Raw genomic sequence first — 19449 nt, forward strand, 5'->3', positions numbered from 1 at the left:
CATTTACATTGTATTAGGTTATAACAGATAATCTAGACATGAGGTCAAGGATATAAGATGATGTGTGCCAGCTATATGCAAATACCGTGCCATTTTATATAAGCGACTTGTCCATCTGTGAATTTAGATTCAGCAGGGAGTCCTGGAACCAAAGTCCTATGAACACAAAGGGACTACTCTATATCGTGATAGAATATGTTCTTAAGAATATTGTGAAATTTGTATGATAAACAAATTTAACTTACTGAAATTTGTCTGTGTACGATTAGCAAACTCAGACACAAATAACATTGTGGTGGGGTGGGCAGTTGTGCCTACGCTGCCCCTTGATGAGCAGGTGTCTGCCCTTGCCTCAGACCTGCTGTGAGCTGGAGACAGCACTGATGCTTCCTCCCTTGCTCCCAGTTCCAGTGGGCTTCTCATTTCCTGGACATTGTGCCATTAGGATTTAAAACTGTATCTTTGTGTACAGCATAGTCACAAGTGAAAGTCAATTATTTATTTGGGTGCTTAATTGAAGGGATAGGGACCGTTTCCTGTCCTGGGGAAGCCTCAGTGGTGCAGGACTTTGAGACAACATGAAGCAATTTCGCTGTTGACTTTCTTGATCACCCCTGGGTTCCACTGCCTACAGCCAGCTGATACAGGCTGATTGCTTCATTAGTAACTGTGCATTTCAAGAGCTTTCAAGGGTAATTTTGAACATAGACATTTCTTATTGTATGTTTTGACTATAGAATCTATTCCTTTTGGTAACTTTACATAGAGCCTAAGTAAATGATTTATATGCTGTAAAAATACAAGTTGTTTTAATTCTCTGACAGGAATACACTATATGTTTTTTAATGATAATGAGAATATTTATGAATTCTGTCATAAAATTTTATACATTGCTGCAGGTTAATAATAGCCAATTCTGACACTTGGGAATTTAATTTTTAAAATCATACTGTACTACACATAAAATTTACCATTGTAACCATTTTTAAATGTTCAGTTCAGAGTTGAGAAGCATATTCATATTGTTATGCAACTAATGTGCAAACATTTTTCATCTTGCAAAACTGAAACTAGTCTCATTAAATACCTTTCTATTTTTTCTTCCTCTCAATCTTTGGTAACAACAATTTCTCTCTCTCTCTCTCTCTCTCTCTCTCTCTCTCTCTCTCTCTCTCTCTTTACAAATCAAATAGTGATTTTGTTATTTTTACTTATTTTGTAATTGGTGCATGATGACTAGACATAATAGTAGGATTCATGGTCACATATTTGTACATGCACCTAGAATAATTTGAATTTCATTCTTTCTATGTGATTGACTACTCTGGTTACTCACATGAGTGGGATTATACAGTACTTGTCTTTTTGTGACTAGTTGATTTAATTGAACACAGTGTCATCAAAGTTCATCTACACTGTAGCTTATGTTAGACTTTCTTCCCTTTTAAGGCTGACTTATATTAGAAATATGCCATATTTTGTTATCCAGTCACCCATCAATGGACATTTTGATAACTTCCACCTTTTGACTATTGTTAATAATGTCACCATGACTATGAGTGCACAAATCTCCCAGACCCTACTTTTAATTCGGGTGTGTGTGTGTGTGTGTGTGTGTGTCCAGAAGTGATATTGCTGGAGTGTATGATAATTCTGTTTTGAATTTTTTGGGGTAATCACCATACTGTTTTCCAGAGGGGCTGCACCTTTCCCAATAGTGTATAAGGAATCTGATTTCTCCATATTGTTTTCCAACACTTGTTGATTTCTATTTTTTTTAATAATAATCATTTAAACAGATGTGAAGTGGCTTGGGAATTTAAGTCATCACACTTTCAGTCACCATTTCTATAATTTTTACTTGATAATTCTATGCAGCAAAGAAATTAGCCTAAAAAAGAAAACACCTTATTCAATTTTCTGCAGCTTTAGTTTTGTAAATATCACCAAAATACGTGAACTGCTCTTTTTGGAGAATATAACTTAAAATTGTTGAATACTTCTCAAATTTTATTCCACAGTTTGTATGCAAACAGGGAAATTACAAACTTCCATCAGTGCTGGATCAAACCAAAGAGGCAACTTTCATTTTCCATTTGCCTTATAAATGTTTGCTAATTTTCATGGTACTTTGTCTTTGCACTCACCATGTCACTTTCCAATTCCATCATTTTCTGGTGTAGGGCGGCCTCTGCTCCTTCAATCTGCTGGATCCACTAGGGATTAACAAGATAAAACATCTGATATGACTGAGTGATCTGGCATGCACCTTGCAGGCTGTTAATGGGCTCCTCATTCCTCTGTCTCCCCACTTTAGATCTTAGCAGGCTGAGAACTCTAGTGAAAACTTAATGCATTTTCTTTTCTCTTGGTTCAGATACAAGGCTAGAGTCTTCCCTGCTTGTTTAATTCATCAAATGCCTTCACTGACATCTGTCTCTCATCAGGCACTATGCTTAGTGCTAGGACTACAATGGTGCACAAGACCAACCAGGCTGTTGCTCCCACTGGAGGACACCTTGGGAGGCTCTCCTGGAAGTGGCATTTGCACTGAGGTCTAAAGTAAGAGTGAAAGATACCTGGGGGATATTTGCAAAGGAAATCCCCAGCAGAAAGGACACTATATCCAGGTTGGAGGAAGGATGATAAGTAATAGTGATTTTTTAGTAGGAAAAACTGATTAGAGCAAAGTGATAAATAATTATTTTTAAGTGGAGGCATTTCTAATAAATCACATATAAAGGACTTATCTTCCTAGTGTTCAGAACATATACTTCTGTTATATGGTATTGATGTTAGCATTGAAAAACACCCTGAATGATTTTAAACTATGACTAATACAGTGTGAGCGTACCACGTATATGGTTTATTATAATGGGTCTCTATCAAGTTAACCAACAGCTGATGTGTTAGAAAGGCAACTGGGCTTAATGGTTAAGTGTGTGGACTCTGCAGGGAGACTACCCTAGCTTTCTAGTTTTTCATGTCTGTGTGGTGTTAAAAGCTAACCTGACCTCTCTGTTTCAAGTTTCTTATCCATATAGTGGGTTAATAGTAATGTGAAGGTTAAAGAAAGAAAATCCACATGAAGCACTATTCATCAAGTGCTGCATTTACTCGTGTTCTTCTCCACCAGGTACATTATATGGTACACAGAGCACTTCAGCATAGTAGAGCCTTAGTGGTTACAGGCAGACATCATGTTCAGCCACCCTTTGGTGGTGTTTCTTTCCCTATAGGCTGGAAAGATACTCTCCACGTCCTTTGTACATACATATGGCTTCTTCTTGAAAAAATTTCAAAGCCACAGTTTATTTTATACTGTTGAGTTTTACTAAAATATTTCTTTTTGCTTATGGCTCATTTGTCATAGAGAAGCAAGTTCGTTTTTTAAATCAGGTTTTTGAGAGTACTGTGAATCTTTAATTATGAGCTTTAGCATAGATCCTTATATTGAGTCCTGCCCCTTACAATTCTGTGCAATCCAGGACAAGTTACTGAATACCCTCAGTCTTGGTTTCCTCATGCATAAAGTGAAAATAGAGACATCTGTAGACTGGTTGTGAGAAACAATGAGATAACATATGTACAGTGTTTACTGCAGTACCTGGTCTGCGTTCTCTCATGTAAACTCACTATTAGTATATTTTAATTTTAAAGATAGAACTTCCATATAGTACAATGCTATTCAAATTCATGGTTTCAGAAAACTCAAGGCTGACATTCAGAAATACTTGGGAGTAGAATCTTATCTGTGAGTCTCCCAAAGTAGGAAGTGACTTTGAATCTGTGAAATGCAAAGATCTGCTCCAAAAAGCAGTTGCATCCAGTATGAGCACTTTAGGGCAGATTATGTCTTATTCATCTGGTTCCTCAGTTTCTAACCCAGTGCTCAGCTCATAGCCATCACTCTGTGTTTGTTCAACTGAACCCCACAGACACCTGACTTGCAAAGGAGGTAAGTAGAGGCATGCACCAATTCACCATAGTGCTAATAACTCAGCTCCCATCTGCTAGACAAGGTCTACTGCCTGCTTTTAATATGATGCCTGATGAGGAGTTTGATCAACATTAAGATTATGGAGTTTGGGTCTTGACACTGACTCTAATCAACTTCTAGCTGTGTGACCTTGTGCAGTGACACAGAAGAAGACCTACCTTCTCTGTGCTTCAGATTCTCTTTGTAATATTGAGATGATAATAATGCTTAGAGTCAACAGTTAATGCTCAAAAGAGACACAGTGCAAGTGTTCATTGTGATTGAATGTACTTTGCATCACACACAGGGCATCTATGGATTTAGATTGTTGAATCTAAATAAATATGAAGAACACAGGTCATTTTTCTTTTCATCTCTCTAGTCTATACCTTTCATAGAATTACCCCCATTTTCTTGGTAGTTTTCAAGGCAGTTTTTCTTGCACTAAAGAATTGCAGTCCATCATAACTCAACTTCATGAGACTCTCTACCATTACTAAATAAATACTTAGAACTGGCGGGACGATTATGTTTTCTCCCTTTGGGTCACAGGAACTGTATCCTGTGAGCAATTCACAAATTCATGTGTTTACTTCTTCAATGAACACTTTCTGATCACCTATTCACCTGCTGTTCTGGTTGGAAAGCTTGGAGGGGAAAGAGGAGGGAATAAAGGAGACCATTTGGACCTCACAGGGCTTAGAGTCCAGTGGCAGGTAGATGGGGAAGGGTAGCAAAAGGAAGAAGTAAATGGGAAGGTGCAATGCAGTAGTTAAAATCCCAGGAGCAAAGCACAGGCCAGTGTGAAAACACTGAGAACAGGTTGAGAGCAAAGCCCTGCCTGGGGAAGCCTTCTGATTAGGATTTAGCCAGGAAGGCACATGCCTGGAATCCCAGGCTGGAGCAGCAGGATGGTAAGTTCAAGGCCACCCTGGACATCTTAGTGAGAACCTATCTCAAATTCTAAAAAATGGGCTGGGGACGTATCTCAGTGGTAGAGTGCCTGCCTAGCATGTGCCAGACCCTGGGTTCAATTCCTAGCATCCCATATACATATAAAAATTTAGCCAGACACAGAGAAAATAGGAAGATGGGAGCATCTTCTAGGTAAGAAGAATGGGGTAAAGGAACTAGGAATAGAGACAGAGATGGAGGAAGAAAGGGAGCAAGTGAAGAAGAGGTGCTGGAAAAGTAAGTAGTAAGTTAAATCCCAGGGGGTCCCCTTGTCAAAGTTTGGATTCTGGACCTGGATTTTGGGTTAGGGACAATGTGCTGCTACTAATCTGCTGGGGAAAGGAGAGGGAAGCCATTGGGTTAGTAAGTAAACTGTCAGATTTTAAAAGAGCAAAGCACAGCTTTCACATCATTTCACATGTAAGCACTCCAACATGCACTTCTTTCAGATAAAGCCTTAAAAAGACAAAAGAAAATAAAAGAAATCACAAAGCCATTTTCATATTTTGCATAATTAACATTAATTTCTCTCATTATCTGATACCTGGTCCATATTAAAATTTCTCCAGTAGTCAGTAAAATGTCTTTCTTTCTTTCTTTCTTTCTTTCTTTCTTTCTTTCTTTCTTTCTTTCTTTCTTTCTTTCTTTCTTTCTTTCTTTATTTATTTATTTATGTTTTTGCTCAGCCACTGAGCCACATTCCCAGCCTTTTTTAATATTTTATTTTGAGACATAGTCTCACTAAGTTGCTGAGGCTGGCTTTGAACACAATTGTGCTCCTCCTTCCTCAGCCTCCCAAGCTGTTGGATTACAGGCATGTGCCAATCTGCTTGGCCAAAATAAATGTCTTTTTAAAACAAACAAACAAACAAACAAAAACAACCCACAACACTTGGTTTCCCTACATCAGGATTAAAAAAGGAGCATTTTAATATTTCTTAAGTATCCTTTTTATTTTGTAAAAAACTTCTTTCTTGCTCTTCCCTTCTCCCACCTACCTTTTCCCTTTTGTGTCACTATTTGGAGTAACATATTTAAAAAAATTTTATAACTTTATTTGTTTACTTTTTTATGTGGTGCTGAGGATTGAACCCAGTGCCTTACCTGTGCTATGTAAGTGCTCTACCAATCAGCTATATAGTCCCAGCCCCTGGAGTAACATATTTTGACCTGTAGAATCCCCTCATTTCAGATTGGAGAAAGCTGACTATATGTGCTTGGTTTCATTTAATCTCCAACAGATTTTTCTGCATCTCAGAACTTAAAAAGCACCTCAGTGAATGTATACAGTACAACTCTAATTTTACCCAAAGGTGTGCAAGTGACTCTCAAGTATGCACTTGTACTGAGGTGCACTGAACACAATCAGTTATCTGGCTTCTCCATTTCTTTCTTTCCTCTTCTCCTTGCCTTGCCACTTACCATGGTTGGACACAAGGGGGCAAGAGCACACCAGTGTTGCTTTTCTCCTGCCAGTCCCTACAGAGGCTTTCTGAATGGGACTGCAGTGAACCCTCGCCAAGCTACAGAATCAATGGAGAACAATATGTGTGTGTACACCCAAGGAAGAATGTGACAAGAATGGTGCTCCAGGTTACCTCCTCTCAACAAAATCCTTCTTTACTGGCTTCCCAGCTTAGTTAGGATGGATTGAACAATGTAGCCCAGAAGTTCCCCCTTTTTAAGAACAATATACGTTTTTTAAAATATTATCAATTTTTTAGCTGTAGATAGACACAATACCTTTATTTATTTATTTTTATGTGGTAATGAGAATTGAACCCAGTGCCTTACACATGCTAGGCCAGTGCTCTACCACTGAGCCACCATGTTAGCCCCAAGAATTATATACTTTTTAGGGACTTCAAGGTTAAAATTATCCTAAATCAGTGTATATACTTTAAAAAAAAAACATTTATACACACACACACACATTTTATATTCTCATTCAGTCTGAGTTGGGTCACATTTATTACATATTCATTAATGCAAAGTCCTGTGCAAAGGGAATGTCCTCCATATTCTACCCTATTCTTTAGATGTTAAACCAGACATGGAGATGATGTGATATGTTAATAGGACTTATTACCTACCTTCTCTGCTAGGGACAGCACAGTACTGGCCTGAATGATGGCCACTTGTTCTTCATTTCTTAAATTCTGTGAAAAATAAAAGAGAAAGGCAATAAGATGAATATATTTATATTTATACTACAGAAATTAACTGATGCCATAGATGCTACTCTTTATGAATGCACAAAAGCTTAACAAATTCCTATTGCTTAGTAATAATTCCCAGTAGTTAATCCAAAAGCTAAAAGAGGCATATCAAGTGTGATTTCTTTTTCTTTTTTTTTTACATTTCCCTAATTCTGATTTGATTTTGTGTCACTTAATTAATAGCTATTTTATGAGAAAAACAGAAACTAAATAAAATAAAGAACACTCTTCACAGCTGTTTTGATGTGATTCCATAGATTTTGTTTTCTCCTTTGATAATTTTTCAGAATAAACAGTGACTCCTTGAACTTGCATACATCATTCAGCTAGTATCACAATGAATGATCCCCCACTGAATTAATATGCCTCGACCCTGTCTAGAAGGAGTTTTTAGAAAGAAAAAGGATTATAGCTTTCTCCTTCGTTTTTATGGAGCTGCCAGCAACCCTAGTATTTAGCAGCATTTGCAAATGCCTGACTGATTAATTTTATACTGGATGCCTCTGAGCAACAGTCAGATGGTAATTAGCTTTAATGACTGCAGATGTGGTCAGCATTCAGATCTGAAACCTGCCCATGAAAAGCACTCTACCGGGTCCCATTTCTGCTACTACCTCCTATAGATCCTAACATCCCCTTTGGCAAAGTTGTTTAATAAATTGCAGAATCTCCCAAGGGAGCTACATCTGTAAGTGAAAATGGTGTCTCACTTGCTATTATTTCACGTACATGATATACTGGTAAGTATTTCTTATCTCTTGTTTAGGCACATTCATATCTTTATCATACTTAATCAATTCATTACTTACCCCATTATCGCCCAAGATATCAAGCTGCTTTATGAGATCAGGGATGTTCACATCCTGCAAAATCAAGAAGATGCATTGAAGTCAAAGAGATGAATGTGACTTCCCAATCTACCAGTGCCAGTCACCAATTCAGTGAAGTCATTTTAGGACCATTATGTCTGTGGGCTGTCTTCCATGAGGCATACCTTGTTTTGAGTTTCCACTCTTGCTTCTTAACAGCCGTGTGAACTTGGGAAGTCTACTTAACAGTTCACTCTCAGCTGTCTCAGATGCAGAACAGAGATAATAAATATCTACCTCATAGGCTGGTGTACAGAATGAGGCTGTGTGAGAGTCTAGCATGAAGTAAGAACTTGGGGTATTAATTTTTATTCTTATAATTGCCAATTTTTTCCAATTATGATAGGTTTCAGGCATCAAAAAAGGTTATATAAAGAATCAATTTGTTCTAATTAAAGGAACCCTGGTTTGGTTAATTTTGACTGTCACTGTAGAAAACTACAAAGCAATTCCTTTTTTTTAATATGGTTAGATTAATTTCATCCTTTGGGGAACAGCTCATGGAAGACTCTGGTTTTTGTATTTGTTTGGAGCAGCTAAACTCTGAAACATTTCTCTTGGATATAAGTTACATCCACTAAGTTGTTTAGAATCAGGATTTCTAATCCATTGGAATTAAATTATGATTTATCCAAGGAAAAATCTGAGGGAAAAAAAACCCATTCTCATTTAATTAAAATTAAATTAAAATTTGCTTTGATTTACAAATTTTCATGTAACCTAGGAAGAAGGCCAGAAGTTTAAACACTATGAGGTGGTTGAAGTGATGGAAGCCAAGGATGCACAATTTTATTGACTAATTTATATCCCACTTTTTTTTTTTAACCTCATTATACCACTCCCTCCTCCTACTCATGTTCAAACAACAGCACAGCAGAGCCCTGCCATCAGGAAAGGCAAAATCTATCTCTGTGTGATAGGAAGAGAGAAGGCAACTGAAGCAGGCATGTTTGGCAGCTCAGAGTAGGAGCAGACCGGCCATGCAGAGGATAAAAGAGAGACCAGGACTAGCAGGAGGCATAACAGCTGCAGCTTGGGAAGAGAAACTCACAGTGCAATTTCATTACACGGAAGGACAATACATTTTCTGGGGAATGCAGATACTTCAATTTCACCTTATTCCATTAACACTAAGGGTAGATTTTATTTTATTAAATAAGTGACATGTTATAAAACTGAAGCACTTCCAAAGTGGAAATCCTCTCTAAATTAAATATATCAAGCAAACTAGATGATTTCAAAGATGTCTTCTAATTCCAAAATCCCATAATAATGAATTCCATAGCACCTAGAAAGTCACAACAAAGGGACTCATCAGATTCATTTTTATCTGCAGACTTGCAATATGCTTCTCTCTCTCTTTTTTTTCTCTCTCTCTCTCATTTTTAAAATTTTTAATTTTGCAATACCAGGAATGGAACCCATAACCTTATACATGCTGAGCAAGCGCTACCACAGAGCTACATTTCAGTCTTGATATATGCTATGTGAAGTATTGACTTACTTTCACATTTCCCCTCATTAATTAAGGCTAATTATCTTAATAAATAAGATATTAGAACAGAACTGCTCTGTTCTAAATAATTATGACTGCCTGTGTCCTTACTGTTCATGTATGTGTGACACATTTATATTCTTATTGGTTTTTCCAACAGATGTGACTGTTTGCAATTCCTACATGATTTGTATTCAGTGATTGAAAAACAAAACAATCATGAACAATTTCCCCTTTTCCAATTCTCAGTTTTTCTAATTTCTAAAAACAAAAAATTTCATGTGTGCCTACCTTGACACCTTCTTTCATACAGTAGATCTGTAGAGCGCTCACACCATCTGAGAATGGGTGGATTTGTAGATTAAATGGAGGGGATCGCCTCTCTCTCTCCTTGAAATACAGCAAAGAATATGTGAGAATTTTTAAAATAAGGAGCAACTGATTAAACACTAAACCAGTTGTCTCTTTATGCAATTTCAGCAGTGTATCAATATGTCCATTGCCCTCCCCGCACAAAAAATTAAACTCAAGGTGTTCATGCTTAAATTTAATAGAAAAAAACTAACAAGTCAACTAAGTGATATGGGAGAAAAATGGATAGATAGTGACATTCATTCTTGCAAATATTTTGATTAGAGAAATGCAGAAAATGAAGTTCCTGTTTCAACTGTATAAATATTTAGAACTTTCAGATATCAAAGAGTAGCTTGCAAGGAAGTTTATGGTAGCAAATAGCCTTTTCAATCCACTCAATCATTTTGAATGAGATCTGTAGGTGTAAAAGATGCCTCACTCTTCTTTCCTGAAGGATATCAACTAACTTTTTATCCAGGTCTAATTTGAAATAGCCTCAAGAAGAAATAACTGGTAAAATAATATAGAAATCATACAGTAATTTTCCTTGCAATTTTACATATTAACATATTCAACTTGACCATAAGCCAAATTTTGCATGATACAATCAAAATCTGATTTGATTTATGTTGTATTTAAAAAAAAAAACCGAAAGTCAAACATCTGAATTTCCCCCACTTAATCAAGTATTTCCTAAAACATGTTTCCTTGCTTCTTAGTATACTTTTGCATAAATGTTTTTATAGACTAATGTTTATTTAGCAATTCAGATTTAACTAAAGTATTTTCTCTAACATTTTGAAATATAATTCTTGAAGTGACATTTCGGAGTCAAGATTCAATGAAAGATGGACATTTTTTAAAAGCAATGAAGTAACAATGAGGTTTAAATTTATTATTTAAATTATTTTAAAATCATCAGACTTGTGTATAAAGGCATAGGTGTTTGAAAAGCACAGAATGTGAGCACACAGTTCTGATTTGCCTCAAGGTTTTACCACTCACAGCTTGGGGGACTTGGGGAACTTAGTTGCCTTGGTAATAAGATTGAGGACCATGTGGGAGTATGAATTTGAAATGTTTCCTTCAGCCCCTATCTAAGGTACTCAGTGGGTTTTATCATCATCATCACCATCATCATCATCTCCTTACTTCTAGTTCTAGGTTTCGAAACTCCAGCAGCTCATTCTGGTCTCGGGCGTCCTGTAGCTCCTGTTGTAGCCGGTGATTTTCTGCCTCTTGTTTTTCTATCTAATAAAGTAAATCCTGAAGTTAGGTGAGCATTGCAAAAAGCAACTACAATTTTGCAAAGCAAGCATGGCTAGTGTTAACTTCCTCGGTGAATCAATCATCTAGACCATGAAAAAATTCCCAAGAAGATGTGAATAAAATAGTTTTTGGCTTTCCTTTTAGTCATCCTCCAGCTAAGATGTCTGAGTCATAAAGAAAAATGATGGAAGAAATCTGTTTCTGAGGATAAAGTCCAAGGCTCCTGTGAATAGTAAATGTGAGCTACTCATATGCTCTTGTGGGACAGACATGGTGGAGTAGAACAAAGTCAAGGATTTCTATAAGGGGTATTGACACCTCTCAATTCTGGAGATACCACTTGTCAGGGAAGTATATTTTATTGTAAATGGACAATTTATAATTGTATAGATTTATAGGGTAAAAGTGATGTTATAATTTGTGAATATATGTGACATAATTATGTCAAGACAGTTAATTCATCCAGAACCTAAAATACTTGACATTTTTGTGGTGATAATATTTGACATTTATGCTCTTAAGGGTTTTGAAATGTAAAATAATTTTTTTAAAAACAACATTTATCTTATACAAAACTTCACTAAATTCCAATTATCTACAGGATAAGGGCAAACTCCTAATTATGAAATTCAAATACTTTAGTAATCTGTTCACCATCTAACTCTAAATCCAGTTTTAAATGTACCAGTATCAATTCCTAAAAATCCTCTATGTGCTCACGTGACCAACCACATACACACTAGAATCTGGCAACCTCAATCTACCCAGATGAAGTGATTCTTCTAGAACTCTGTCTTTTCTTTCTGAAAAGCACTTCCCTATCTCCTTTTTTACAGACAAAACCCTACATTTCTTGGGCACCAAGCTCTAAGGTCCATAAGAACTTTCCTGGGTTGGAGGAAGTCTACCCATTTGGAAGTGACACCTCTTCTTTCTGTTTTCCTATAGGACTTTCTTACAGGACATTTATACAACATGGTAAAGCATAGAATTAAGTTAGCTGTATACAAATGTGCCTCCTCCTGTATACAGGCTTCTTGTCTGAGTCATCTATGGATATAAGGGATCAGAAAATCTTTATGAATGGCAATAGACTTTGGGCTTCCTTTGACACTAGCTATGTGGGTGGGCATTATACACAGTAAGTATTTAAAAATCTCAGATTTAGAAATACAAACCCAGAGTCTATTTCTTTTTATCACAGAATGTATCTTACTCACCCAAACATATACTTTTAAAGTAAAATATTTACTTTTAAATTTATTCTTAGAAGCCAGAGCTCAAAACTTCTCCTTTTGGACCAAATTTAAAAAAAAAAAAAAAAAAAACACTAAAGGAAATCAGATATAAGACATACTGGGAATCATTTCTCATGATAAAAATGAAATAACACTTATTATTAGACATCTCTGAAATTAACAGGAAAGAAAAGGTGGTAAAATTATGGAATATGAATTAATGTAGTCAACTCAAGTTTTTTCTTCTTCTTTTCTTGCAGTGCTGGGGATGTAAACCAGGCTTTCACGAATACCAGACAAGTGCTCCAGCACTGAGCTATATTCCATCCCTTAACTCAAGTTTTTTTTTTAACTCTAGATCTTAGTGGTTCAGTGAACTTTCAGATGTCTCCAGAAATTGACTCAGATTGTAAAGGAGATTCTACATTCTGAAATCTTGAATTGGGTCAGTAATGGGATATTTGCTGGTCCTGGTAGTTAGTGAAACAATTAGATCAGCTGTCTACAGATTTGAGTTCATGGGCTGGCACTAAGGACAATGAGGTTTCTTATAGGAACACTCAACCTTCCCAAGAGCACCAGTTCTCGATTTTGGATACCTATACACCCTCTATATCTCAGCTCTGTCTTACATCATGCAGGAAATAAGACCTTGCAGGGCTAGAGGCTGGGGGAGAGGAGACGTGCATCTGTTTCTTCCTTCCCATGCTGACCAGGGTATTGTGCTTAGGTTTTATGACTTGTCAAAGGCAGAAAATGCTGGTAGAAACAATCTACAAAATGATTTTTACATAATTCTGGACTAACCCAGTGAATTAAGTGAATTATTTTCATTACTCAAATAAGCTTTCAAATTCTGTTTCTATCAAGGATAATATAAATTTTTAATTTTTTTATCCTTGATTAAATTTGTAGAAGGTAAATAGTAAAGAGAAAGTTGTCTTTGAACTTAAATCATTCTCTGTTAATGTAAAATTGCCTCAAATCAAAAGCCAATGTTCAGGAAGCCAAAATGAATTACATATACTGGCTTGAAATCATGCTTTTGTATCTCACTTTGTTGACCAATTTTCCTGGATGTGCTGTTTTGCTTTAGATGCATCTTTAAAAAAAAAAATTCTTAAGAAAAGAAAAAAGAGCCACTCATGGTGGCACATGCCTATAATCCCAGGGGCCCAGGAGGCAGGAGAATCTCAAGTTTGCAGTCAGCCTCAGTGATTTAGCAAAAAAAAAAAAAAAAAAAAAAGGCGGGGGCGGGGAGTGGGCTGGGGAAGTAGCTCAGTGGTTGAGCACTTCTGGGTTCAATTTGAGAAAAGAAAAGAAACAAGAAACAAGAAAAATAAAACAGTCAAGCTTAATGAAAAAGTTTAAAAGTGAGAATACAAAACTGCTGAGTTGCCTCATGGTCTTAAGAGTCATATGCTCATTTCCTTGCACAAAACAATATTTATAGTAGGAGCTGCGTTTTTTTTTTTTTTTTTGGTGGGTGGACAACCACACAAGATGTGTACATGTGTGTACATATATATATCTATGTACAGTATGTGTACAATATATGTATATATATACATATATACATGGTTAACAGATCAGCGAGTTGTGGGGATCACACCCTTCAAGTCTGTAGGACGCGCAGCGTGGAGCCATGCACACGTGCCACTTAACTGATGGTGATGGTGGTGACAGGGATGCAGTTGAGCACGCAGCAGAGGATAGAGCAGCGCCGGAAAAGCCTCCCCTTCCCTGGCCCCTGTGCCACTCCTGAGAGCACCCCCTGCTGCTCCTGGATCTCTTGTCATTTTCTCCTCTGCCCCACTAGGGTGTTGCGCCCAACATACCTTTTCTAAAAGCTCCTGGTTTCTCTTAATGAAAAGTTGTTTATCTTCTACCCAGTGTGAATCCTGTTTGACAAAGAATATCGCGCAGTCAGCATTTCAGAGTGGCACGAAAGAGCACGTGTCGGCAAAACCACTTGGCCAGAGCTGTCTTCTCTCTACCTGGTGCTTTTGCCTACCAACAGCTGATAAGTGACACCCACCCCTGCCAGCTCCTTCTTCAAAGACATTGGGGCCAAAGTTGCCAGGAAGATTTCACCCCCTTTCCCTCTCACTGGCTACCTCTACCTTCTTCAGTCTGAATAATCCAGGACCAGCCTTCTGGGGACTCAGAAGTGACCACACAGGCAAAAAGTGAAAAGGGTCAGAATGCACACAGGCTAGATACATATGAATGGAAACATTAAAATGCAGAACCATAGATGTAGCATAGAGGCAAAGAATGCAGCTGAGGGTCAGGTGGGTCTTAGTCTTAGCAGCTTGTGAAAACTCTAGGCTATTTGTATGGGGTTCCTCTTCCTCTGGCCTCTTCTCTCTCACCTCACCTCATTCCCAGTTGTGGCTGGTTTCACACTCTGGCCAGCAAAACACCAGGGACAGAAATACTGAGTGAACATTCTGACACAATTTGAGAAAGGTCACTGTGGAGAGCCAAGGTGTGTCCTTGGTTTGGCCCATCCATGGGGTGAACTGGAGGAGGGTCAGATTGAATTCTGCATCTGCAGAAGAGGTAACATCCCGCATGCCTACCTGCCCTTTCTGAGCCAGCGTTGCTTCCAGATCTTCGATTTTGGCTTTATACCTCAGCACCTCTGCTTGGAGCTGCTCTTGAGCCTGGTGAAAATGAAAATTCCAGAACTCAACAAACAAAACGGCCAGTACCCCCACCAAAGAGACCCCCTACCATATTTTAATATATAAGCTTCTCCAAGGACACCCCCCCATAATTAAGGTTCTCTTCTCATCAGAAAGATTTTTACACAGGATGTCAGTAATAACTTCTGCAGAGGGCATTGTTCTTTGTAGGGTTAGGGTTAGGGTTAGGGTTGCAGGAAAAAAAATCATAAAACCTGTCTAGCCTAAAAATATGAGACAAAGAATAACTGTTATATACCCAACCCACTAACATGTCACCACCCCACTGAGTATAAATCTAACGAATTTCCAGACTCAGGGTCCAGAGTTTTTTAGGTGATAGATACTCTGGACTGCTGCAGCTAGATAATTCTGCTTCCTAAAAACTGCTCAGGTGTTTAGCCTCTTCTGTCCTACATCAATTTAACATTTTTCTTTCTCTCCTGTTCCTTCACTAGTTACTCAACAAGCAACAGAGATGAGAGAAAAAAAAAAGGAATCTCTAGGACAAAAGCATCTTTCTAAACTACTTCTATGATCTAAATTCTTGCTTAAAACCCTCTGTGGCTCCCTTTATCATCAGGTTAGTGTCCAAGCCCTTTAGCACGGCAATCAAAAAAAGCCCATGTTTTCCTACTCCTCCTCAGCATGGAGTCTACCCCTTACCTGCTGGTGACATTCTTGTTTCCTAAATCCTAGTTTCTAACTTGCCACTTCTGCATTTGAATGAGTTCTGTTTCTGGAAAGCCTTGGCCCATTTTGCATGTCCACATCTACCCATTCTTACAAAGCCAACTTTGTACCTAAATCTAAATCCAAATCCTAATATTTTAACTCCCCTTTACTGTGTCAGTAACAATGCTCAGTAAATATTGGCAGTGAAAAACACAAATATTACAGTTTTGAGGCAAATGCATGATATCATACAGGTATACCCCTTTCTAATGAAGGATTGCCTGTCTGTTCCAAGCCAAAGTTTCATTAAAAAAAAAAATGCTTACTCCCTTATGTATTCAAATGTGTATATGTATGCGTATGCTACCATTTAACATATATAATTGTAATAGCCATCTTTCCTTCTAAACAACCGACAGCAGTTGCTATAGTACTCTCCAGTATATTGGCCTGGTGTGGTAGCGCACACCTGTAACCCTAGTAGCTTGGGTGGCTGAGGAGGGAGTTCAAAGCCCGCCTCAGCAACTTAGTGAGGCCCTAAGCAACTCAGTAAGATCCTGTCTCTAAATAAAATGTAAAAAGGAATTGACATGTGGCTCCTTGGTTAAATGCCCCTGAGTATTGTAGTCCCTTCAAAAACAAAATCACTGGATACAAATGCTCCCTCAGTCTATGAGGTAGGAATACTGTGATGACTATAACTTTGAAGTCAGAAGCCTAGGTTCATGTCTTTTTGACCTAAGGTAAATAATTTAACTTAAACTAGGTACATTTAACTTCTACTAAGTGATTTTTTTTCATAGAGTTTTTTTAGGATTGCATAGATGCATGTAGAGTACTCCACACAGTGTCTGTAACACAGTCAGCACTCAATAAATGTTAAATATCAGTAGTATGTTTTAATTTTTTTTCCTTTTTTCCTTACCCTACCCCTCCCTTCCTGTCTGCCTTTCTTCCTTCCTTCAAGATAGGCTTGTACGAGGTACTTATGATATAAGAGAAAGAACATTTGACCCAGGAAGATATGAGGTGGAAGGCTGGGGTTGTGGCTCAGAGGCAGAGCACTTGTCTAGCATGTGTAAGGCACTGGGTTTGATTCTCAGCACTGCATGTAAGTAAATAAATAAATAAATGTCCATTGACAACTAAAGAGAGAGAGAGAGAGAGAGAGAGAGAGAGAGAGAGAGAGAGATATGAGTGATATCCCAGCTTTGCCATTTACCAGCTGTGTGAACTTGGGCAATTAAGTTAACCTTTCTGAGTCTTAAACTCCCTTTTAATAAAATAACTGCCTTAGGGAGCTATCACTGGAATTAAGTGAGACAGAGTCTGTGAAAATTCTCGGTGAGCTGTCCAATGTAATATTATGTAATTATTTACTAAGAAAAGAAACTAGCTAGCCAAAAAGATAAAAGTTATTTTTTTTCTTTGCAAGAAATTAAAACCAATATTGTCTAGTTTTGAAAAATCAAAGTTTTCAGATGGCAAGAATGAGAACTACATACTCAACAAAAGCATCAATCTAGGTTGTTTTTAATGTCTTTAGATCCAAGGTGTATTGACAAAAAAATTAAAACAGTTCACAAGCCTTGGAGGAGAGAAGGATGCTACTGACTGACATTTTCCTGTTGCTGAGATCCATGCTACAACCTCTCCAACCTAATTCAGAGCGCTCTAGGCAGTGGAGCACCAACCTTGGCTTCTCGCTCAGCATCGATGATGCCTCCCGTCTGCTCCTGTAGCAGGGCATATGCTCTTTGGAGGGCCTGGTATTCTTTTGTCAATTGTCGAAATCGTAGCTCAGATTCTTCAGCTGCTAAACTCTTGAGGTTAAAATACAAACAAAAACCAAAACAGCCCCAAAGTGATTGTGTTAATTCAGGTTCTGTGTCCCAGGTAAGCAATAACTAACATTCACCCACTGTTTATAGGGAAGGAAAGTTGTTTGATTTAACATTCTGTTTGATTTCATTTTTAATTCTCAAGTGTATATGTGGACACAAGTACTGTATTACTCTCAAGATAGACATTGCAGAAATGTGTAAGAAATGAATTTTTAAAAGAAGCATTTACTCACTTGTTCATTTCTGATTATTACCCATTTATGACTGGATATCAGACAATTTAGATCCAAATGCAAATAAGTACATGGATTTTGGATCTAAATCAAAGGAAGATGATATTCAAAATTTTACTTCTTTTCAATAATTCATATCCACGACTTCTTTTGCAGATAAATTATATAAAAAAAAAAAACTGTTTATAGCTCAAGGTCCTAAACTTCAGGATTTACACAATCACTAGGGAGTTTTGTGAAAATTGAAGACTGGGGGATATTCACCCCCCAGATCCCAAGTCAAGGGATGTGTGTTTGGGTCCTGGATTCTTCACTGTAATGAAACCACCTACATTGGTCTGTTGAGGGTGGATCAGAGAGCCTTAGATTCTATACAGAAAACCCCTGAGCTTGTTCATGGGCTCACAACTTCCCTAGATGAAGAATGTTGGAGAGTAACTTTTATTTTGAAAGAAGTCTTCAATTTATAGAGCTGAATTGCAGAGCAGTTTCTAGAAGTTGCACATGACACAGATGATGTTACTTATCAAGAAGGAATAAGGCAAACTGTGGTCTCAGACTTGGTCACTGTTATGAGATCACTATGTGTGGGTCATAAAGGAGATGAAAAGTGATTTTTTTTTTCTTTCCCTTAAAGGAAAGATTTGGTGACAACATCACACAAGACTAGAGAAACAGATGAGCTTACCTCATCGAGGTCATCGTCGGGAGTAGCTGGTGTTCGGTCTGTTCTGAAGGAGGCCATGGAAGATGTCTCCGAATCCATAGAGTCTTCATCATAGCCAATGAATGGGTCCAAAACAGGCCTCTAAGCAGAGAGAAAGCATGTGTTGACTGACACAACTACACATGGGAAAGCTGGCATGTCAAAACACCATGCCGACGTACATGTGGATGAGCACGGGAGACACCCTGTAATGCTTCTTTGATGAGAGAAAAATATTAGGCAGAAGCACAACAGTAGCAATGAATATTTCTCCCATGTTATTTCATTTCTGACTTATTCAAAGGGGATTCATTAATATTATAGCCTCTTTTACATTACATTTTTTATCTTGAAGAGTTAATGTAATTTACTCTTTGTAGTATTTAAAATGTGCTCACAGGACTTTGAAAATCCAGGCATCTAAATGCTAACATTATGCAATACTATAATGCCTTCTCTAACCTAATTTTACAGGTAAGAACATACAAAAAACATTTTTCTTAGGGTCAATAAAATATTCTTTAAAAAGTTAGGCATTTATGAAGAGGATCGTCAGAACTTAAGTCTGACCATCTAATTCCATATCCAAGTCAAGTCAAATGAGGCACTTAGTAAAAACAAACACTGAAACCAAATAAACTAAATAACAAGACTTCTGTGGGCACTAAGAGGCCATCCTGATACTGGTGAATTAAGAATGTCATTATCAATAAAATTTATTGTTCAAGTGAATAATGAAAATGTACTGATAGAATGAGCAGAAAACTCTGATATTATCCAGAGGGAGACATCAAAGCGTATCTACCTCTTCCGTGTTCTTGGATTGTAACTTTTCAACTTGTTAAACAAGCCTTTCTAGATTGAACTTAGTGGCTTCTCTATTCAGAGAAAGTCCTATTAAAGCAAACACAATTATTTTCAGAC

At 37.5% G+C, this 19449-nt stretch overlaps 1 protein-coding gene across 7 annotated transcripts in view; it reads right to left on the reverse strand.

Annotated features, from left to right (window-relative positions):
- Positions 1 to 19449, reverse strand: part of Jakmip2 (janus kinase and microtubule interacting protein 2) — a 162501-nt gene that overhangs the window by 27791 nt on the left and 115261 nt on the right. For 5 of the 7 annotated variants that reach the window (XR_013438018.1, XR_013438021.1, XM_078047382.1 and 2 more), the window contains 9 exons: positions 18508 to 18627; positions 17437 to 17565; positions 14963 to 15046; positions 14216 to 14278; positions 11023 to 11121; positions 9808 to 9906; positions 7962 to 8015; positions 7027 to 7092; positions 2148 to 2216 (listed from right to left, as the gene is read on the reverse strand). Coding sequence is in view for 5 of the 7 variants with exons in the window: in XM_078047382.1 (XP_077903508.1) it covers positions 2148 to 2216; positions 7027 to 7092; positions 7962 to 8015; positions 9808 to 9906; positions 11023 to 11121; positions 14216 to 14278; positions 14963 to 15046; positions 17437 to 17565; positions 18508 to 18627 (783 nt within the window). In the remaining 2 variants the exon portion in view is untranslated. The remainder of the gene's footprint in view (positions 1 to 2147; positions 2217 to 7026; positions 7093 to 7961; positions 8016 to 9807; positions 9907 to 11022; positions 11122 to 14215; positions 14279 to 14962; positions 15047 to 17436; positions 17566 to 18507; positions 18628 to 19449) is intronic. The other 2 variants (XM_078047379.1, XM_078047395.1) reach the window with 1 other exon arrangement.

This window comes from Ictidomys tridecemlineatus, chromosome 1 (genome assembly GCF_052094955.1).
Source record: "Ictidomys tridecemlineatus isolate mIctTri1 chromosome 1, mIctTri1.hap1, whole genome shotgun sequence".
Lineage (NCBI taxonomy): Eukaryota > Metazoa > Chordata > Mammalia > Rodentia > Sciuridae > Ictidomys > Ictidomys tridecemlineatus.